The 20271-nt window shown below is 45.7% G+C and overlaps 3 protein-coding genes across 5 annotated transcripts in view; 2 read left to right on the top strand and 1 right to left on the bottom strand.

The window, feature by feature from the left end:
* Positions 1-2135, top strand: part of Wdr33 (WD repeat domain 33) — a 98255-nt gene extending 96120 nt beyond the window's left edge. For both annotated transcript variants that reach the window (XM_034517750.2, XM_034517749.2), the window contains one exon: positions 1528-2135. In XM_034517750.2, coding sequence (XP_034373641.1) covers positions 1528-1757 — 230 coding nt within the window. In that variant the 3' untranslated portion in view covers positions 1758-2135. The remainder of the gene's footprint in view (positions 1-1527) is intronic.
* A 2712-nt stretch (positions 2136-4847) lies between these two features.
* Sft2d3 (SFT2 domain containing 3) lies at positions 4848-6026 on the bottom strand. The gene has a single exon (XM_034518511.2). It carries the CDS (start codon positions 5977-5979, stop codon positions 5326-5328), a length of 654 nt encoding a protein of 217 aa, XP_034374402.1. The 5' UTR covers positions 5980-6026; the 3' UTR covers positions 4848-5325.
* Positions 6014-20271, top strand: part of Lims2 (LIM zinc finger domain containing 2) — a 44591-nt gene continuing 30333 nt past the window's right edge. The window contains exon 1 of one of the 2 annotated variants that reach the window (XM_034518508.2): positions 6014-6307. In XM_034518508.2, the coding sequence (XP_034374399.1) occupies positions 6243-6307 (65 nt within the window). In that variant the 5' untranslated portion in view covers positions 6014-6242. Of the gene's footprint in view, positions 6308-14186; positions 14512-20271 lie in introns of those variants that run through there. The other variant, XM_034518510.2, reaches the window with a different exon arrangement.

Raw genomic sequence — 20271 nt, 5'->3', positions numbered from 1 at the left:
CTGCTCTGTCCTTTCTGTCCCACCTTCCTTGCTTAGCTGGTCCACTGGCAGTTGTAGCCTCCACCAGTGGCTCACTGGAGCCTTCAAGGGCATCATCTCAGGGAAGAGCATTACCTCCTCCCATGTTCTGTATTGCACTTTTTCTTTGGTAATACATTACAGTTTAAAACACAATACATTTAAGGTTAATTCATCCCAAAACCAACCCCCCCCCAACTTAATGTATCTTCTGCTTATTTGTATGACTCAGTGAGTTCAGTTAGCACTATCCAGATGTTCATGGTGTAGGGTGCCATCCTAAAGGACACCACTGACAAAAGCTGACTCTCTCCCCAAATAGCTTCTTGTACATTTTTTTCAATTTTATCTACTTCATATATTTGTGTGTGGGTGCCACAGTGCACATGTGACTTAGAGGACAGCTTACCAGAGGTGGTCCTCTCTTGTCCTGTCCTGGGCATGGAACTTGGGTTGTTTGTTAAGTTTGGTGGCAAGGTACCTGTGCCTGCTGAACCATCTTACTGGCATAAGAAAGGTTTTTAAGGCAAACATTTGCTATCTTAGGTGTGAAGCAAGTTAAAGTTAGTAGATCTCTAAAAGCCAATTTATTTTTGTTCTTTGAGAATATTTCATATCACTAAAGATGTGAAAAGAAGCAGAAGTACCACAATGGACCATAAACAGATCCTAACTGGAGCCTCTGTTGCTAACGTCTGTAGCAGCCTATGTATCTTAGTTGCTTCTAAAGTTCTTGGGTGCTTTTGAAACCTTCCCTTAAAATCCTTTGGTAGTTCAGGAGAACAAAAACATGTCCAGTGTGCTACAGGTTTCCTGGGGATTCCTAGTGTTTGTTGGCTTCTGGCAAAACAGCTCTGGGGTGTGTATGGCTCCCAGAGATACTGAGGCCTGATGCCATGAGCCAGGGATTAGGTCAGGAAGGGACAAAGGAACCCACTAAAGAGACCTGCATACAGTGAAGTGCTCCCTCCCACACCCTTGATTAGGCACAAACCACACCCAAACACTTGTTTTCATAGAGAGATCCTTTATTGGTTGGGGAAGAGAAATAAAGTGGCTGATTTGTAGTTGTAATTTTTAAGAGGGGAAAGGAGAGGTCTGGGTTAGAATAGTCCAGAATGTGGTGGTATGTTTTGATTGGGCATGTTAATTAGATGAACCAAAGTGGGGCTTTGAATTGCTGGAGATCAATCTTTGATAGCCAGATCTTGGTGGTCAGCCTTGGAGGAAATGGCCAATCAAGTAAGAGAGTGGACCTTGTTGGCTAGCTTTAGCAATGTGATCTATGGGTTTAGCAAGGCAGGGAGAATGGGGTAGGGTGAGGCCTCCCAGAGCCATTTTTGCCATGCTTGGGCCTGCTAGAGCCCCATCAGCTCTGAAAGCCATTGTGTATCTCCTTAGGACCTCCTGGTGGTTCACTGTCATCAGGGGAGAGAGCTGTACCAGGCATTACTGGGGAGTAGGCACTGTGATATAGAAAGCCCTTTCTTGAATCATGTTTTGTTTCAGGCCGAGGTGGCCCAGGACCTTCCCAGAGAGTGCCAAAATCTGGGCGTTCCAGCTCTTTGGATGGAGACCATCATGATGGATACCACAGAGACGAACCTTTTGGTGGCCCTCCAGGCAGCAGTTCATCTTCTCGAGGGGGCCGGAGTGGCAGTAACTGGGGTAGAGGGAGTAACATGAACTCTGGCCCTCCAAGGCGGGGCACTTCTAGAGGAAGTGGGAGGGGTCGGTAGGAGGCTACGTAGCCCCAGGCCTCTGGATACTATTTAAGACGCTCTTGTGGACTTGCCACTGAAGCAAGAACAAGCCTTTACCACTGTAGCCCTGGATGCTTCTTCTGGGGTAGCTGAGTTCCAGGAGCCCAGTGAGATGCTGGAGACGAAAAGACTGCTGCCAACTCCCTCCCCAGGGTAGTTGGCCCTGGTTTGTCTTGTATCTCCTCATTGCTCTGACTCTCCCGTTTGTTTGTGAAGATAAAAGCTGGAATCCTTTTTTTTTAAGTGTCATGAGAAATGGAGCACCTCCACAAAGTTAAGTTCATGTCCAATTGGAAATTTATTTCTATATGTACAGTTTGTCAGAGAAAAAAAAAAAACCTTGTTTTGTATGAATACAGAATGTGATTTACTCGAGTTAACAGAAGCACCGGCTGTGCAGTGCTCGCCTTAAGAGCTCGTGGTTTCAGCGCCTCTGACCTGCTGAGGGTGACTTTACTACTGGCACTTCTGACAGATGAAGGTCATTTGTCAACTCTGCTTTTCACATAATTTTTATCTTTATGTTGTTACACTGTTCTTGTTATGCAATAAGGAATACTTTAACATTGCTTTAACATAATTCATGAAGGCTCAAAACCTCAGACATGCTTTATGGGGTAGAAAATTACACTGAAGAAAAACTTGAATCTTCTGGGTCTTCAGTTAGAGGTTCTCTCTTGGATGCATCTCCTAGCAGTTTAGCTCCGAGTGGTCACTGAGAGTGAAATCCAGTGTAAACACTATTAACCTGGTTCATCTTACCAGGTTACTTCAAAGGAAGTGGAACAAAGCATCTACTCTTTGGAAAACAATCTCTTCTTCCACACACACTCTATGAAGATTTCAGAGTTTAGGGTACAAGATAGAAGGTACCAGAAAGTTCTTTGCCGTGACAAATTTCTTGCTTTAAAAATAAATAAATAAATAAATAAATAAATAAATAAATAAATAAATAGCTGGGGGGGGGGGCAAAGGCAAGCAGATCTCTGAGTTCAAGACCAACCTAGTCTACAAATCGAATTCTAGCCTGGGCTACACAGAAAAACCCTATCTCAAAACTACCACCACTACCCTAAAAAAAAAAGCCATACATACATACAAACAAAAGCAAAAGTAAGACTTGGAGAGATGGCTCAGCAATTAAATGCTCATACAGGGATTGGAACTCAGCTCTAGCACCTATGATCAGGCTGCTCACATATACATGCAAAGAGAGATCCTCTCTTTAAAAAAAATACCATCTATATCTGGGCACACATATATAACCTAGCATTTGGGAGGTGGAGCTAGCAGGATCAGAAGTCTAGTGCTATCCTTGGCTATATAGTAAGTTTTAGGGCAGCCGAGGATTCCACTTCCACCTTTCTCCAACCCCCCACCTCAAAGCTCAGGTTGCAAGTCAGATTTTCAGTTTGAGATTCTCCTTCCTATGCTGACCTATTTTTTTTTTTTTAAGCCCTCCACCCCTCTTATGGGTGTTTTGCCTGAGTTTGTGTACCAGTAGTGTGTCTGGTGTCTTTGGAGGCCAGCAGAGGGCATCAGATCCTCTGGAACTGGAATGATAGGCAGTTGTCAGTGCTAGGAACTGAATCCATGTCTCCTGGAGGAGCAGCCAATGCTCTTAACCACCGAGCTGCTGCTTCAGCCCTGACCACTGTCTTTCTCAGAAAGCCTTTGTAAAAGTCACTCCTAGAGCCACTAACCTCTCATTGCATTACCAGCTGTTTGGCACACGAAGACAGGTTTACTTGGCAAGTTGAGTGGTGCTGGACCTCTCTGTTGGCTTAAAAAAGAGATGCCGACACAGTCAGTGCACAGAAAGCTTCCCTAGCTCTGTGTGTATGGAGTGAAGAAATGGTGATTATTTGGATGCTAGAACCTGAAGGTTTCTAGTAAATTTCAAAAATAAATATGTCAGCACTCACACCATTAGAAGCTGCATTCCTCGACTGCACTCCCCTGGCATAACATTATAAACACCTTAAAATCAGAGTTCATGAAACTATACAGGAGTCCAGAGACCACCCAGGTCATGGTTCAAGAATGAATTCATTTATCAACAGAACCTCTACATTAGACATTAAATATCTACAGATAGCATTTTAGCACTACTGTCAAAATGTAAAATATTGTGCTTAGAATTTTATAAAACTTATTTTCAAGTAATGAATTCTTGAGACAATGTTGGAAACAGAATTTTAATATCTTGAACATAACATAAAAAATGCACATCACTACTTGAAAATAGTATTTCCTTTCCTGAGAGAGGTGGGTAGTTTTATTTACCGCCTGGAGAGCATAGCAGAAGGATAACTAGGGGCTGTAGAGGCTAGTTGTCTTGGAAACCTGTGAAATCCAGATACTGGCCAGCACAGGATCACATCATGGGAGACTGTTTGACCTAACCTGTTAAGGCAACATTGGAGCAGCCTGGAAAACAATTACTTTGACACTGTATAATCCAGTGCACAGATATGGGTCTCAACCTCAGCTGAATATGTATGTTTTATATATTATACATAATATTGGGACCCATCCATCAGTATTATAAGTGACCTGATGGGATGTGGCTTCTCCAGTATTTTGATATGCCAGTCTAGTGTGAGAACCACTGGTGTGACATTTTAAGCAGAACACCCTTTACTTTCTAGTGTATCAAGGCTCAATACTGAACCAAGTTTTTGGCAATAAATTATGATAGATTTAAGTGCTGATTCGCTCTAGCACCACAAAACAACTACCTGCTGAACCTAGAAGGAAATACTGCAATTATGTATGAAAAGCGTTTTCCACAACATTACTATCAAACTGTGTAGGACTTTTAACAAGCAGCAATGTTAGGAATCATGAAAACTTGGCAAACCTATCATAACAACTAGGATTCCTTTTGCAGAAACCTTTGCAAATTTTGCCACTCATACTGGCTATCTGGCTTTTTGGTCCAGAATATTGCTTTAACAAGTAAATATTTATACTTAAATATTATAAAGCACCGTATTTACTTCTTAACTGAAGAAAAGCCATGAGGTAGAATGTATTAACTAATCACTATTTTAAATCCAGTGGTTAAATTTACTGTTTAATCTGATAATCTGGATTGCTTTACAGTGAATAGGAATAAGGAGGCTTTGAAAAGCTGCAGCAGAACTGAAACCTTCTGCTCAACCAAACATACTCCTGCATTTCTTTAAATGACAAAAGGCAGAAGGTAGTTCCTCCAAAAGCAGCCACGTCAAAAGGCTATTCGTTTCTCCTTTTATCCTCGCTAAAACTGATGTCCGTGTTAAGCCAGTTTGGTGCGAAAGCAGTTCATGATAGTGATCACCAGAGCACTGTTAAATCAGGTTTTTTCGTGGCCCATACGACCCAGAACCGCAGAACACTGAAGCCAAAGGGTCTTGAACCGCCAGTGCATCAGTTCTTGACAGCTGCTTCAGTCGCACAGACTCCGCCGCGCAGTCCGGTTGATGCCTTGTCCTGGTTCGCTTGGGTACCGTGGAGTGTCCCTAGCCTGGCTGGTTTCTCTTCCTCGAGACTGGGACCGTCACACCGGAAGCGCGTTGGTTAGACCCGTCCCGCGATTTAGGCGACCAAGCGCCAGGCGCAGCGCGGTCACACCGCCCCAGGGCAGGAGCCCTAGCAACGCGTAGAGCAGCGCGGCTACCTGTGCGCAGGCGCCGAGCGCCGTCAGCGCCGTACTGCGCAGGACCAGCGCGGCGTAGAGCGTGGCGCCCAAGGCGGCTGCGTAGCACAGCGCGCTCCGCGAAGGCGTCTCCTCGCAGCGCAGCAGGCGCCCACAGGCCGCGCCGCCCCGCAGCAGCGCCGCGCTCGCCAGCGCCAGCACGGAGCCCAGCGACCAGAGGAGCGCGAACTTGCGCGCGCGCAGCAGCAGCACCGGCGCGTAGAGCGCCGCCAGACTGAAACAGAGCGCGGCCAGCAGCAGGCACAGGCCGCCCGCCACCAGGCGCTGCCCTCGCGTCACGCTTGGGATGCACCGCGAGCTCGCGGGCGGCGGCTCGGCAGGGCTCCGTGCCCATGGCCATCGCAAAGCCATGCTGCCTAGCCATGCCTCGGCAGCTCTGTCCCCTGCCGCAGGCTCCTCTGCTGCCCTCGCGCCGAGCAGCGGCTCCGCGCCTGCCGACCTGCTCGCTTTACCCTGCATCAGGTAGTCCTGCAGTTGGCGGTGGAGATCCGCCATCTCGGACCGAGTGGCGTTGGACACGGAGCTGACACTTCCGGGGTTTGTCACCCGCGACCGGAAGTCGTTAGATCCTCAGGTGGCGGTTGGTCGGCCTCGGCGGAAGGATGGTTGGCGGAAGTCCTGGAGCAGGCTGTACAACTGTGTTGTGTAGTCTACCAGGTCCTGATTTTTGCGTTTTAGTCACCGAGTAAGTCCTGACAGCATTAAAAGCCACGAGAGTGACTATAGCAATCAAAGGATCCATAGGGACGTCTACTGACATGAATATCGACTGTCAGGTGTCTAACATTGCTAAAACTGCTGCATGGAGGAATCTGGGGAAACGGTAAACAGAGTTTTCTTTCCCTTTCTGTTTCCCCCTCCCACACCTCTCCCCCGCTCTCTTCCTATTTATTATTTCTCAAGTGTCTACGCGTCTATGGTTACTTCAAAATTCTAATGAAGGAGCTAGAGAGATGGCTCAGTGGGTGCTGCTCTTGCAGAGAACCCAGGTTTGGATCCCAGTACTTAACGGCAGCTATCAACCTGTAACTTCGGTTCCAGGAAATCTGACACCCACACATGTGGTACACATGCAACGTGTAGGCAGATCATCCATATGCATAAAAATAAAGATAATTTAAAAATCCACACCTACAGAGTTTAGGCCCTCTTCTTTGAAAGTGGAGTTGATAAAGGGCTAACTCCCACCCCCAACCAACTCTTCTGGTTTCCTTTTTGTTTGTTTGTTTGTTTGTTTTAATTGTTATTTCTTTTGTATTTGGAGATTATAATTACATTGTTTTTTCTCTTATTTTTCCTTCTTCCAAACACTCTGATATATCAGTCTTTGCTCTTTTTCAAATTCAAGAACTCTTTTTTTCATTAGTTCTTGTTACATGCATATATATACACACACACACACACACACACACACACACACACAAGTATAACCTACCCCGTCTGTATAATGTTGCTTGTGTGTTTTCAGAGCAGACCACTTGGTATTGGATAATCAATTGGTGTGCTTTCCCCTGGGGAAGAGTTTTTGTCTCACTCAACATCCCTTAGCTGTCAGTGGTTCGTTGTGCAGGGTGGGTTGACATCTGATCTCTCCCCATCCACTCTAGTCTACCTCTTGCTCCGGTTCAGCTTGTGGTCAGGCAGTCATGTTGAGACTTTATGGGTGTAGCTTCTGATATTACTGAGGAGACAGAGTGGCACAGCAAACTCCCTGACCCTCTGGCTCTTCCAGTACTCCTGCTTCCTCCTGCAGTGCTCCCTGAATGTGTGGTTTCCATGACCTGGAGGCATTATTTTTACTCCTGCATCAGCTATGGAACAACCCCAGCACATTCCTCCAGTCAGTTCCCTGTCTGTTCTGAGGTGGCCTGTGTGTGCCATTCTCTCTCTCCTTTCTGGAGCCATGTCTGCCTGTGACTGCAAACAGGCCACACAGCCAGGACTCCCAGAACTGCTTTTTCCTCCTGCATACTTTTTGTGTTGTACTAGTCTGAATTGGGTTACTGTTTTTAGGACAGGGTCTTTCTTGTGACTCCCTTTCAGGGACCCAGCAAGCTGGCTGAATCAGCACAGCTGTCTTTCAGTGCACATACACACACATACCCATATGCATGTGCGAGCACATACACAAACATGTACCCATATGCATGTGTGAGCATATACACACACATGTACCCATATGTATATGTTTGCACATACACAAAAAGAGAACTTAGTGCCTCCATGATAGCAATAAGAAAAATGACAAAGCACTCAGAAATATAACAGATCTAGAAAAGGCGTTTGGAAAGAACCTCAGTGGGAGGCTAGACGTCTATGCATAAATGTTGGGCTTCACGTACACAGAATCAGTCACAGGATGTTACAGGTTTGGAAACATCTTTTAATGCATCAGGGGTCTCTGAAGGAACAGGATGCACAGAATATATAGGAAGAAGGGATTTATTAGACTGGATTACATGATGTGGTCTAGGTAGTAGGCAATGGCTGCTTCTTCAGAGAGGCTGAGAATCAGGTAGTTGCTGAGTCCAAGAGTCTGGATGCCTCAACCTGAAGAAGCTCATTCTGATATTGGGAATTAGCAGCAGCAGAGATCAACTTGTCGAAGAGTAAGGTGGAGTTTACTTCTGAGTTCTTTTATAAGGACTGCCACCAGACGGTGCCTCAAATAATCTGATCAAGAAAAGCTCCTCCCAAGAGTGTCCAGCAGCTTTTCTTGATTTCCAATTCAGTTAACAACCAAGATTAACCATCACAAGTCTACCTCTTGACATCTGATCACTTCTCATATCCTGCTTTATTTCCAAATGCAATACATTTTAAGGTCCTAATTCTGCCTAATATGATGTAATGATCTCATGGACAACCTCAAACATATTATTTCTTCCAAACAGCAAAGTCCCTTGAAGAATGTTTGGTCTTTCAATATCCCATAACTTAAATTTGGTAATATGCATTTCTAACACTGATATTATTTCAAACAGTGTATTTTGCATTGTAAACAAGCAGAAGAAAGAAAACACCAATATTTGGTTAATGTATACGTGTGTATCTCTACAAACTTTCTGAGCATAACAGAACTGCGCTGGCACAGCTAAACACACAGGCTAAAGTCACATGAGAGGAGACAACCTTGATTGAGAAAATGTCCCCACAAAATTGTCCAGCGGGCACGCCTGTGGGGGCATTTTCTTAATAATTGATATGGGTGGGGCCAGCTCACTGAGGGCATTGCCACTCGTATGGAGATGGCTGTGGATGGTGTAAGAAAGCGAGCAGGCAGTAAGCAGCACAACCATCACCTCTGCATCAGCTCCTGCCTCCAAGTTCCTGCCTTGAGTTCTTCCCTCACTTCCGTGGATGATAGATTATAAAGTACAAGATGAAATAAACCCTTTCTTCCACAGGTTGCTTTGAGTCATGGTTGGGGTTTTTTTTTTAATCACAGCAATAGAAACTCACTAAGACGTGGACAGAAATGCTTGCGGCAGTTACCAACCTCATTACTGTAATTGATTCTGTGTTACAGTGTGTGTGTGTGTGTGTGTGTGTGTGTGTGTGTGTGTGTGTGGCTTTACTAGCTTGTACCCGTTCTGAATCTCACCTACCCTCAGCAGGCATCTCTGCAGATTTTGGTTCTTCACATGGAGGGGTGACCAGCACCTTCATTCCTGAGGGATCTCCTCCAATCTCACACAAGTTTGGGGGTCCCATTCTTTTCTAACCAGTGCCCTCAGTTTAACCACTGGCACCCTCCAAGGCTGGCCTTCAGTTTTAAATTAGCTAGTTGTATGATGAGGGCTTCAGTTTGGCCTTTGGCAAGTTGAACGCTGTGGCTGATGGAGGTACTCTTAGAAACCCTCAAATGGAGCCAGCCATTTTTTTAAAAATCACTGAACATATTCTTTTTTACTTTATCCAGAGATGCTAGAAGTAATGGGTCAGAATCATTGCTTACTTCACGTTCCCACAAATGGGCAAACGTTTTATATACAGAGTCAACAATTCTTTGTTCCTCACAAGAAACAAACCAGGTATATATGACGCATTTATCTTGCATAGTGCTTTAAATGGTTTATACCATGGACTTTCAGTGCCCCCCCTCTATGCTACCAAGAGGGTCTCTAGTAATTTCAGGTTTTGTTGAGTTGGGGAGCTAGCTCCAGATATTACCAAGTCAACTAGAAAAATTCATCCTTAAAAATTCTCTTTAAGACCAACACTTGGTCCCACAACAGTCTGTGTTAGTCCAGGTTCTCTATAAGAACGGAAGAATGACTACCCCTTGAAAGGAATGTTGTCAAGTTAGCACACATGGTGGATCTGGGTAACCCAACAATGGCTGCTCAGTCTCTAAAGCAGAGTGTCTCAGCTGTCCCAGTATGGTGCTAAGGACCTGGAGGTTTCCTGAGACATGCTGGTCTTAAGTCTGCACCAGAAACCGAAAGATGTTGGTTCTAGTAATAGTGAAGACATGGAGCAATAGCAGGGAAGATGAACCAGGAGAGTGGGGGAGGCCAGGCAAAAGCAGGCTTTTCTTCTCCCATGTCCCTTTATCTGGGCTGCCACCAGATGGTGCCATCTACATACAGAGTGAACCTCCCGCCTCAAATAATCTGATTAAAAAAAAAAAAAAAAAAAAAAAAACCCTCACAGGAGTGTCCAGCATCTTGCCTTTTACTTGATTCCAGATTTAGTCAAGCTGACAATCAAGATTAACCGTGATACCCAGAGACCCACAACCTTGACCAAACACTCCCTGAACAATAAGCTACTCCAATGCCAAAGAACCGTAAAGACAACAGACTTTAAAACAAAGCCTCCTGTATCCCTGGGGGCTGGGAGACAATGTGTGCACCCAAGGCAATGAAAAGTGATCAAAATGGGGAAGCCTGGTGTTTGCTATGGTTGAGCATAAGGGAAACAAAGTAAAACCGAACAAACGATTGCAGCATTCAATCATACATGTGTATCCATAGTACAGGGTATAAAAACAAAACAAATATTTAAAAAATCCTTATACACCACACATACAAAACAACAATAAAACTTACTTTGGCAGGTTTTGGAGATGGCTTTTTCAGTAGAATGTAATCTTGAGAACCTGAGTTTGATCCCCAGAACTCAGGAGATAAAAAAAGAATGGGTATGGTCCTGTGCAACCGTAACACCAGTACCAAAGACACAGAGATAGATCTCTGGGGATGGCTGTCCAGCTATCCAGCCAGCCTAGAATACTTGGTGAGTTACAGGCTGGAGAGAGATTCCTCAAAACAAAAGTAAAGGTACATGGTTTCTAAGGAACAGCAGCAGAGGTTGTCTTCTGGCCTCCACAGCGCATATGTGATTACACACACGCACGCATGCACGCACGCACGCAACTGCCCAAGCTGTGTAAGAGGCCTTGTGTGCAACTTTTTGCCAATAAATAGCTTAAACTGACTTCGAGTAAACTCTATGTAGCCAGGTTAGAAGATGAACCAAACATGGGCTCTTGCAGAAGCCCACTTTAGAAGAAATAGTCTTTGTAAAACGACTCAAACCACTAAGCAAATAAATAAATGACAAAGCAAAGCCTTGCCCCCAGTTGCCATGGGAACTCATTGTTCAGAGTTGCTACAGTAGTTTAAATGTCTAGCTGGTCATGGTGGCTATAATCTCAGTATCTGGGAGGCTGAAGCAGTAAGTTACTTGAGACTGCTATCCTGAGATACACAGCAAGTCTCAGGTCAGCCTGGGCTATAGGGTGAGACCTTGTCTCAAACAGTCTAATTTTACATCTATAACTGTAGTTCCAAGGGATTAGATGTTTCTGAGTTTTAAAGGTTCCTACATACACATGGTGCGTGTACACACACTCATAACATAAAAAATAAAGCAGCAAACAAAAGTTGCTTTTAAAAGCATCAAGATATTGAGACTTGTTTAGTAAAGTCTTTGCCCCTTCTACAAATTCAATTCAGGAGTAGAAATGTTGGGCAGAAACGACATTTGAATTTCTCTGAAGCCTGGGAATGTGATGTAAACATAGGTGACCAGCATAGGAACAGGAAACTTTCCAAAATGTCTAAAACAACTTGCTTTTGACAAATACTTACTGGGCAGCAGTTCTGAATGGAGCCCTGTTCTTGGTGCAGAGAGTGAGGCCAGCAAGAGGAAAGAAGTTTGCTCTGGCCCACAACTTATTTATAACTTGCTGGCTGGTTGTTTTAGACGGCACAGCCACCTAGTACCTCCTCCCTGTTTTGATAACTATCCAAGGCTTACTGCATCTCTACCCAGCCCTTAGCTGGGTTCTGTGTTGTATGGTGAACAATCCCACCTCAAGGGGATTTGATTTGAAAACACCATCCAGTGGGAGGGGGTATGGTTTAGCTGGTAGAGTACCTGCTTTATAAGCCTAAACCTTGGTGAGTCTCGGCACTGTTCGAGCATGGCTTAGTGGCACAGCCGGGTAATCTTAACACTCAAGAGGTAAAGAGGGGGAGCATCAGAAGTTCAAGGTCGTTAACTATCAAGGGAGTTGGTTGGAAGCCAGCTGAAGATACACAAGACCTCACCTCAAAGCAACCCCTCTCCCCTCAAAAAACTGACAACTGATTATACTCATAAATGCTGGGCATATAAACTGTCTGCATAGTGTGAATAAAAATGAGGACACGCCCACCCCAGGTTTGTTTGAAGAGAAGGTTTTATTGTAGATGTGAGGGAGAACACAGTCAGGGGCATCTGGAAGAGTCCAGGCTGACCACAGCCAGCAGGATAGACTGGGCAATGAGAGAAAGGGGACTAGCGGGGAGAGCCCAGAAGTCAAGAGCAGAGCCAGGAGGGCACCAAAAATGGCTGAGTTTTATAGGAATCAGAAGCTGGGGGAAGGGAAGCCAAGCTCAGAGCTGAAAAGGTTTAGGGTAGGAGATGAGGGTGAGAAGTGTTCAGAGGAGCCCAGCGTCTGTAACAGGTACTGAGAGCCTGGAGACAAGCCTCTGATCTATGTTAGTAGGCACCTCAGTGTGCTGGCTGGTCTTAAGTCTACTTGGCATACGACCTAGAGTTGTCTGAAAGGAGGGAACCTAAACTGAGAAAATGCCTCTGTAAAATCAGGCTGTAAAGCGTGTGATTGATGGAGGAGGTTGTTCCGTCCCTGGGCTGGTAGTCCTAGGTTCTAAAAAGCAGACTGAGCAGCCTGGCAGTGGTGCACATGGGAGAAGCAAGCAGATCTCTGAGTCTGAGGTCTGCCTGGTCTTCAAAGGGAGTTCCAGGACAGCCAGGGCTACACAGAGAAATTCTGTCTCAAACAAACAAAAAAGAAACAAAGAAACAAAGAAACAAAGAAACAAAGAAAGAAAGAAAGAAAGAAAGAAAGAAAGAAAGAAAGAAAGAAAGAGAGAGAGAAAGAGAGAAAGAAGAGAAAAGAAAAGAAAAGAAAGCAGATTGAGTAAGCCATGGAGAGCAGGCCAGTAAGCAGCAGCCTTCCATGACCTCTGCATCGGCTCCTGCCCCCATTTGAGCTCCATCCTGACTGATTTCCTTCACTGGTGAGCAGTGATATGACAGTGTAAACCACATAAACCCTTTCTCCCCAACTTACTTTTTGGTCCTGATGTTTTGTCACAGCAATAACAAGCCACTCAGCCATTTGTCCCGGCTTTCTTTGAGACCTAACACAGTACGTGTGACTCCTGGAATCTCTTCCCAGTAGATCCTGGGACAGTATCTGTCAGCACCACATGAAAGGGCTCCTGCAGCTGTAGAATCAGGGACGCTCAGATTGGAACCAAGAGGTGACAAAATTCTATCATTGCCATGAAGACACTGTGACATTGCAAACACAAAACTATCACATAGGCTAGGGTTGTGGCTTAGCTGCTGGAGTCCTTGCCCATCACAGAGGAAAGGCTGGATTCCATCCTCGGATTAGCATAAAGCAGGTGTGCTGCACAGCTGTAATCCCAACACTAGGTAGGAAGGTAGAGGCAGGAGAATTAGAGAGTCAGGTCATCCTTGGCTACATAGTGAGTCCAAGGCCAGTCTGGGCTAAAGGAAATTCTATTTCAAAAAAAAAAAAAAAAAAAAAAAAAAAAAACCAGACTAAAGAGACGACTATGGCTAAGAGCCCTTGGTGCTCTTTCAGGGGACCTGAGTTCAGTTCCCAGCATCCACAGGATGTTTAGCAACTATCTGTAACTCTAGTTCCGGGGAACCAGGTGCCTTGTTCTGACATCTGAGGACACCAGGCACACACACGGCACACACATATATACATGCAGAGGAAACACTCATACACATAGAAATAAATAAATAAAACAAAGAATAGTAACTGACATAAGCCAGGGATAATTAAGTGCACACCTAAGCTAGCACTGGCCGGTGGTGACACTTGGGGTGACTTTTTCCTTCCTATCCATGCACTTATTCTGGTGCAGCGAGAGTTTCGTAGCAGAAAACTATAAATGGAAAATAATTAACATGTTACAAATGGTCTAGAGACTTTCTTGCTTTCAAGGGAAGCAGTACTTAGCAGGAGGCACCTTGATAGCCTGAGGCCTGAGGCTGAGGGCTAGAGTTTGTTTCACCACAGGCTCCATTTTCTGGCCATCTGCCCTGTGAACATTGACCTTCCCGAGGGCTCATGACCTCTTTACCCCAAGAAGAATTCCTGTTTCTTTGCCAGCCCTTCTGAAATCAGAGGGGCCGTCACTACTTTTGTCCTGTCATCCTGGATCTCCAGGGAGGCAGGCTTTTCCTTCCCAAACTTCTGTCTTAGCTCGTCCTTAGCTGACCTCAAAGTGCTTCTGGCCACACCTTCTAGGCTTGGACCTCAGGCCAAGTCTCTGGCCTAGGCAGAGGTGAGACTGGAGCTGAGCGTCTGGGAGCTCCGGTGGGACACTTTGGTTACCGCCCAGTCGATCTCTCTCCATGTGACTGTGCCAAACAGACTGGGCGGCTGCTGTTGCCCTTGGAGGAGCTACAGGCAGCTCTCAGGGAAGGAGGGTCCCAGGGAAGTAGAGCATCGTCTCTGACACCAAGGTAAAGAAAAGCTGTGGTATTGGAGTGACAGACTTGGGAGGGTCCTTCTGCTCCCAACTCTGGTCCTCTGCCCACCCGTACCCTCAATCTCCCTGCCATCCTTTATGCTCTAAATGCCGTGCTCATGTTGCAAGGTGAGGAAGGGAACAGCCCTAGGCCTCTGCCCTCCTGGGGCAGGTCAGTGTGGTAGCTCACTCGGCTACACACTGGGTCTCCTCCAGGAACACGTTGGGTTTGGGGAGAGGTAGGGTGGGCTGCTGACCTTTTTGGTAAAGAGGTTTGAGAAACTCTGATGAAAAGCTTGCCCATCTGGATTGGTTGTCACAATGTGAAAGAAGCAAAATGCATCTTGATTTGCCCATGAGATGGTCTTAGAACAGCTGAGTGGCTGTGGCCCTGCCGGGGGAAACTCTGGTCTGTACCCAGTTCAGTCTTTTTTTATTCCTTTGTGCTGGAGATGGAGCCCAGGGCTAGACAAGTGTTTTGATGCTCAGCTACATCCCCAGCCCAAAAGTGTCCTCTGGTTGGGTGACCAAGGTTGAAATGGTCTGAGATGCAGTAACCTGTCACTCCTGAATAGTAAGGGCCATTTGGGACTGCATTTGTCCAACAGCATCTGTCCCAGCTGAGAAGTGCAGATAGAATGGAACCTTCCTCCTGGGAGGTTTTGGTCCAGCTCTAGGCTGAGTTAATGATGCTCTGAAGAGCAAGAACGATTGGAAGAATGGCTGATAAAGGTCTCGCTTGAGGCAGGAGGGCTGGAGTTTCACCATCAGAGCTTGTGGAAACCCGAAGCTCCATGTAATTCCAGGGTTAAGGAAGAAGAGACGGCAGCATCCTTAACTCTAAAAGAAAAGTCAGAAAGAAGTTGAGTGGCTCCAGAATTGGTCCTCTGGCCTCCACATGTGTGTGTGTGTGTACAGTTAACTACACAGAGAGAGAGAGAGAGAAAGAGAGAGACAGAGACAAAGACAGACGGACAGACACACACACAGACATACAGAGAGACAGAGACACAGAGACACAGAGAGAGGAGGAGGAGCAAGAGGGAGTGATAAGGAACAAATATGAACAAAGTACAATGATGTGTATAAAAATGTCATAATTACACTTATTATTTTGTGTGCTAACTAAAAAGGTAAAGAAAAAAATATCTATTTTGCCTGGCCTGAACACCTACCAGTTGTATTATGTATTATTTTATTCAACATGAATCTCAGAGATATAAATTGAATTGACAAAAATTCTATATGGAACTGCGTGAATTCCCCTCTTAAAAACAAGGCTTGTCTGAACAGTGATCTACCCCGAGTCTACTTTATAACCACAGCAACTTCATTAAACTAACCTTCTTAGGCTGGGAGACATCTTGGTCAGTAAACTGCTTGGCCTGCAAGTACAAAGTTCTGAGTTTGATGCTAAAACTCTTAAAAAAAAAAAAAAAAAAAAGCTCTACTGGCATATGCTTGTAATCTCAGAGCTAGGGAGGCAGAGACAGGGGGTCCCTGGAGCTCACTGGCCAGCCAGCCTAGCTCACTCAGTGAGTTCCAAATCACTGAGAGACTGTTTCAAAAAATAAAAATCAGAGCATGATTAGGGAAGACATCCAACGATGGCTACTGCCCGCCATATGCACACGCACACAGGTGTAAATGCATGAACGTACATATATACACATGGTGTTAGATTTTTCCTGGAGAGATGAAACACATAACCACTAGTCTCCCCAAAAAGGGAACTCATGGAGGACCAAAGTAACAGCTCTACCCATGTCTAACTTGCTGAGCCAATGGCTTTCTTTAGGTTAGAAAAGGCTGGGGTGACTTACATGGACTAGGGATGACTCAAGAGCAGAAGTGACACCCCCAAAGCCCACCCTGCTCTGCAGCCTGGAGCTCTATGGGAAGCCAACAGGAGGCTGACAATCCAAGAATTCTCTTCCCTGGGAGGGAGCTAGGAGAGTCTTCCAAGTTTTTGTTCTAGACATGTGACATCATTCTTGTTTACCTCCTGGGGCTCAGGAACCTACTCCTCCCTCCTGGAGCGAGTGCTTCAGTTTGGAGGAGACTACCAGACAACATGAGGTCATGCACAGACTTACCCTTTGGCTTTCAACAGTTAATATTTGACTAGGAAACCATTCCTAGGACCAAGGCTTGAACATGGCCTTCTATAAACAATGTCACTAAAACTTGATTCATTTAAGTGACACAAGGAAATTAGGGAGGGTTCCTGTTTCACAACAAACCAGTCCTATAACCATAAAGTGTCTCATGTCCTTCTACAAAAGTTGAAATGTGACCCCTTCAAAGTATCCCGCCTCCCCCAAACCAGGAGAAACTAAAGCAATGCAAATCCCTGGAGGGTACACATTAGCCAGATTGAAAAATCCATCAACATTATTTCCCAAGTCAGTAGTCAGTTCAAACATCTGGAACAGCACTGAAGGACATGAAGAGGCCACTTGGAAGGGTGGGACTGCTGCTCTTTTAAAGTATGCCAACACTTTCTGTAAGTTGGTTTGTTGTTGTTTTTTGAGACAGGGTCTTACTATGAAGCACTGGCTCATCTAAAACCATGTAGAACAGTGTTGTAGAAAGAAACCGATAAAAAATATGCAATATATCTCAAAGGAATCAAAGACAAGATTTACTCTGGAGCATACGAGAGACCATGCCCCAGGAACACAGATTCAGGTTTCTCCACCGTGGCTCGGTGTCTTACCCACCCATGTCCTGAGAAGGAAATGTGGAAGATGTGGGAAAACAAGGGCCAGCTGCCTCGGTGTCCACGTTCTTCCCAGTGACAACAAAGAACTGAGTGCCCAGAGGAGTAAAAATGGGCATTTATTGAAACAGATAAGCATTCATTCATTGATTTTTTTTTTTGATTGAAAAAAATTTATTGAAAGCATGCTGTTAGGAAGGATGGTTTCCACAGAGCCAAGTGCTCTTTGAACTGGTCCTTATAGGCTTCCCAGACTGTTTTTTCCTTCAATCCCTTCTGACCCCTCACTGCCCTCATAGATTGTTGGCGATATTTTTCCATGAAGACAAATCGAGCAGAGACTATGGATGGGGTGGGTGTGGAGTGTCGGGATTCAGAAGCCCAGTGAGTACATATGGTGAAGAAGACACAAAGGACCAGCTGCAGGGAGGCAGATCAACTTCACTTGGGGTGATTCAAGGCTTATATAATTTTGGGGGGATGGGGTGGGGTAGAAACATCCAGGATGGACAAAGGTCATTGGCTGAAGGCTTAGCGTACCGAATACTTCATTAGCAGGGGGAAGCATTTCAGGAATCTCAGGTGCTAGCTGAACGGGTTCTTATCAGGAGAGAGGAAGCTGAGCCTGCAATCTAACTAAGGCTACATGACATTCTGCAGCTAGTGGTTTGGGGGTTTTTGAACTCCTCAAAGTCAGAGAAGGAGAAACCCTGCCAGTGAAGGGAGTCCCCATATTCCACTGAGTTCTGAGGCTCTCGGGACAATGGTAGACCTTGACCTTAATTAGTAGAGTTTTCCCACAATCCCTCTCCCTACATTTTACTTCCTCAGCGCTAACAGAAAATACCCACAAACAGATGGTGTTACATGTCCAGTGAATGGCTTTGGCTTGATAGGTGGTCCTGGCTAATAATGGATGGACTTGCTGGTTGGGCACTTTCCAGATGTTATGTGAGATTATCTCCTTTCCAGGTAGAAATGCTATTTTCTTTCTTCTACTCCCCCCCCCCCCCCCCCCCCCCGCTTACTCCTTACTAACTCCTCACAGAAACCGCTATAACCTAGAGTCAGGGGAGAGAGAGCATAGGTAGACTACCCATCAGAGAGAACTCACATCCCCTATAGTGGCTGCCTTTAACTAACTCCATAACCTCCTGTCTGCTTGGAAAAGCACATGGCTCCCTCTACAGGGCTGTCCATAGTGGACACAGCCCTCAAGGCCTTGTGGATTCATGTAGAGACAAAGTATCTGACAAAAAAATTTATTCTGGCTCACAGTTCCAGTAAATGCAGTCTGTTATGTCAGGACAGGCAGGGCGGCAGGACAAGTAGGGTGGCAGGACAGGCAGGGCGGCAGGAGAAACAGGTGGCTGCCGGCCACATTTTAGTCACGTTCAGGAATCTCACTCGGGCACTTTACTATGACTATTATATTTTAATTATAAAAGCTTACTACATTTATTTATATGTGTGTATGTGTGTATCAGTCAGAGTTCCCTGGAGCAATAGAACTGACAGAATAAATATATGTTAAATGGTTTTTATTAGCGTGGCTTGTAGATTGTTGCCCGGCTGGTCCAACTGTGGCGGTCTCATGATTGAAAGGCCAAGAATCTGATAGTCAGGCAATGTTGGAGCCCTGAAGTATATCGGAATACCAGCAAGGAAATGCCTCAGTATCAGAACTGATGAACCTGCCCTCCAGAGGGAGGGCAAGCTGGTGAAAAGCAAGATTCTTTCTTGCCTGTTCTTTTATGTATCCTGCCACCAGAAGGATGACCCAGATTAAGGGTGGATCTTCCCACTTCAAATGATCCAGTTAAGAAAATTCTTCACAGTGCTGCCCAACTACCTAGATTTTAGTTGATTCTGTAGCCAAGTTGACAATGAAGATTAGCCATCACATAGTGTATATGTGTTTGGATATGCACGTGTCATGGCCTCCTTATGGAGGTCAGGAGACGACTAAGGGGAGTTAGTGCTTCTGCCTTGTGGGCTCTGGGGACAGAACCCAGTTTGTCCAGCTTCTTTACCCACTGCCACATCTCGCTGGGCACACTCATCTTCTCCTTTTAGTTCAGTCTGGAAACTCATTCATGGAATGGTGAGTCTATGCACATTCAGAGCCTCCTACCTCAAGTAACCCAATTCAGATAATCCTAGACTTGCCCAGAGATTAGTTTCCATGGTGATTCTAGAATTCTATCGTGTTGACAAGATTAATGAGCACACTCTGGAAGGGCTGCAAAGCCCTGCCCAATCTCTTCATGTTAGGACTCTAGATAGGGGCTGGAGGAAGCCAACCGAGGCACTTCTTCTTCTTCACCCTCATCTTACTGGTCTAGCATGGTGGCCAAAAGAAGCCTAGACCCTGCTTAATCACATGAGTCTTTGAGTGTCCCTGAACAGCACTGGTCTCAGGCCTGGAGAGAGAAGACATGCTAAGGGATGATCAGGGGTCTCTTCTGTCTTCTCTGGGGCTCATCCGCTCTAAGCTCCTGCTCTGCCCCTGGTGAGCTTCTGAACCTGCATTTCCTCCTGGGACCAACCCTTGTGTCACCCTGTCCTGTCCTTGACTTCAGACATCCCAGAGCCCATTTGGGCTCCCGTCCCTGAGTCACAGCACCCAGTATGTGAGTCAAGCCTCCACCTCCTCAGCCCAGACACAGTGCAACACCATCCCTATCCCTTGGCCTCACAGAGCTGTGTGTTTCTCCTCCTCCTCTCAGGGCAGTTATAATACCCGACTGACTCCTGGGCTCAGTCTGTCTCTAGGGCACCTGTTCCCCTTCCTCTCTGATGGGGCTGGGTATGAAGCCCTCACTTTCCTTGACCAGCCCTCACCCCATTCCTGTCCTAGGAGACAGAAACCAGCACTCCCTAACTTCTTAGCTCTGTGGTGCCTCTATCCTTTTCTTCGGATGTGCCTGTACGGATTTAGGTGCATGTCTGTGCCAGTGCTCATAGAGGCCAGCGTGCCAGTGTCAGCTGTTGTTCTTGAGGTTTTGTATACTGTGGTTTTTCAAAGGCAGG

The sequence above is a fragment of the Arvicanthis niloticus genome, chromosome 14, assembly GCF_011762505.2.
Source record: "Arvicanthis niloticus isolate mArvNil1 chromosome 14, mArvNil1.pat.X, whole genome shotgun sequence".
NCBI classification, from domain to species: Eukaryota; Metazoa; Chordata; class Mammalia; order Rodentia; family Muridae; genus Arvicanthis; species Arvicanthis niloticus.
Note: the sequence above shows the minus strand (reverse complement) of the source record. Positions and strands in the feature narration are given on the sequence as shown.